This window comes from Chrysochloris asiatica, unplaced genomic scaffold, assembly GCF_000296735.1.
Source record: "Chrysochloris asiatica unplaced genomic scaffold, ChrAsi1.0 scaffold00321, whole genome shotgun sequence".
Taxonomy (NCBI): Eukaryota; Metazoa; Chordata; class Mammalia; order Afrosoricida; family Chrysochloridae; genus Chrysochloris; species Chrysochloris asiatica.
Genome location: NW_006408839.1, coordinates 655,269 through 657,560, shown reverse-complemented (window position 1 = coordinate 657,560; position 2,292 = coordinate 655,269). Strand labels below are relative to the sequence as shown.

At 49.2% G+C, this 2,292-nt stretch overlaps 1 protein-coding gene across 1 annotated transcript in view; it reads right to left on the bottom strand.

Moving 5' to 3' along the window:
• Positions 1-2,292, bottom strand: part of ADCY2 (adenylate cyclase 2 (brain)) — a 403,615-nt gene that overhangs the window by 182,258 nt on the left and 219,065 nt on the right. The window contains exon 4 of the mRNA XM_006875344.1: positions 339-488. Coding sequence (XP_006875406.1) covers positions 339-488 — 150 coding nt within the window. The remainder of the gene's footprint in view (positions 1-338; positions 489-2,292) is intronic.

Here is a 2,292-nt window from a genome sequence, read left to right as displayed (position 1 = left end):
CCTGTATGGGGCTCCAGGGTCCTATCTGTGAGATGATGGGGTACTGAGGTGGGTGAGGTACCTGCCTGGGGTCCCAGGGTCCTGTCTGTGTGATGATGGGGTGCTGAGGTGGGTGAGGTTCCTGCCTGGGGCTCCAGGGTCCTGTCTAAAGACCCATCAGGCCTCCACCAGCTGTTCTGATGTTTATGACCTAACCCATCAGGGAGCAGAGCCCAGCTGGGCACAAGGGTCCACTCCCCTGCCTTCCTCCTGACTCCCAGACGTATTGTTCGCCATTGGCAGTCAAGACATCATTTCTGCCCATGCCCTGATGGAAATGGGGCCCCCGTTCCCGTTACCTGCTGACGCTTTTCGAACTCCAGCTTGATGCGGGACTTGATGCAGTTGCATGTGTCTTGGTACGTCTGCTGCAGGGCTAGCTCCATGAGGTGCTTGTGGTAGGCACCCGCCAGGTTCCCGCAGATGAAGATGATCACGTTAGCCAGGATCTGGAGGGGCAGAGAGAGAGCCAGGCGGCAGGGTGAGAAGTGCTCCACGGTCGGACGCTGCACGAAATGCCTTGCTTTTGCTGCCATGCTAACATCTTTACTGACCGGACGGAAAGCAGCTAATTTCTCAAGCTGCTACTCCTTTCTCGCACCGCTGTGTGGCTGGCGTGAAGCTGTGAGGCTAGAAGCTGCATCACTGTATTTCAAATACCAGCCAGGTCACCCATGGGAAAAAGGTTTCAGTGGAGTTTCTAAAGTCAGAACGAGGAAGAAAGGTCTGGTGATCTGTTTCCAAAATTAGCCAAAGAAAGTTCCATGGATCACACAGAACACGGTCTAATAGAAGGCTGGAAGATGAGCACATGGATTGGGAGGCACTCAGAAGACAAAGTGGACCCCACACTGGACCAGTGGATATAAACCAACTGGAAGAGGACGGCCCATTTTGTTGTAAATGGGGTCAATATGAGTTCAGAGCTGATTTGATAGCAACCAGTAACGCCAACAAACTGCCTTCTTGCACTCACGTCCTTGGAGAGGTGAATTCCAAGCGGTGCTGTTGGATAAGCACTGGACTGCTAATCTCAAGGTTGGTGGTTCAAATCCACCAGCCGTTCCTCAGAAACACTGCACAGGGTCACTATGAATTACAAGTGACTCAATGACATTTAACAATAACCAGGTGTGGTGGGATGGGTTAATGAGCTGGACCGCAAAGTCGGTTTGAGGAGCAAGATCGGCGGTTCAAGCTCACCAGCCACTCCTTGGAAACCCTATACAAGGTCGTCATGGGTTGGAACCACTTGAAGACACTTAACAACGCAGCAAGAACCTGATGTGGAGCTATAGGATACGCACTGGACCTCAAGGTCGTTTGAATTGCAAGGCCAGCAGTTCAAACTCATCAGCTGCTCCCTGGAAATCCTATACACGGTTGCTATGATTTGGAACCTACTCGATGGCCCTTAATAAAAACAACAACATCCTCGACTTTGTAGGCGTTTTGGTGGTCCAGTGTGTTAAGCACTGGGATGGTAACTGCAAGGTCAGTGGATCACACATACCAACCTCTCTGATAGAGCAAGATGAGGCTGTCTGTTCCCAGAAAGACTTAAGTCCCAGAAATCCCAGGCAGGTTGCTAGGAGTCAGCATGAAGGCAGTGGGGTTTAATATAGGATTCTGACAGCCCTTCAGAATACACAATCCAGTACTCTCCGACCCTCATGATGCTGATTCATTTGCAGAGAAAAATTGGGGAGAAATATAAAGAAGAGCATAAAGTCCCTAATTACTAACCCAAAGGCCAGCGGTGTGAAGCCACCAAGTGGTGCTACAGAACAGAGAGCTGGTCATCTTGGTCTAAGGAAACCTCATGGGGCAGCTCTGCTTTGTAACACACAGGGCCACCATGAGTTTGAACTGACCCGAAGGAAATGGGTTTTCAGGTTAACACAATGGACCCAGGTACCGTAATAACTGACAAGGACTCCAACCAGCGCCCTAGGATGCTTTCCATTCAAAAGGCTGCATCCATGGGGTGACTGCATCACACTCTTGTTTTCAAGAATATTATGTAATCATTTTTTTTATTTTTGAGTTAGGAATTTTTTTAAATGTTTTATTGTGAATTATGTGATAGTTTACATAGGAGAACATTACCTTTACATTCATACTACCGTATATCGTTTCATTGCCATGGTTATAATCCTCTCCATGCATCATCAACCAACCAAAGGGTACACCCTGCAAGCCTGCTCCCAGGTTGTCAGTACACAGCCCCTCTCCCTCCCTGGGTCCAGAGTT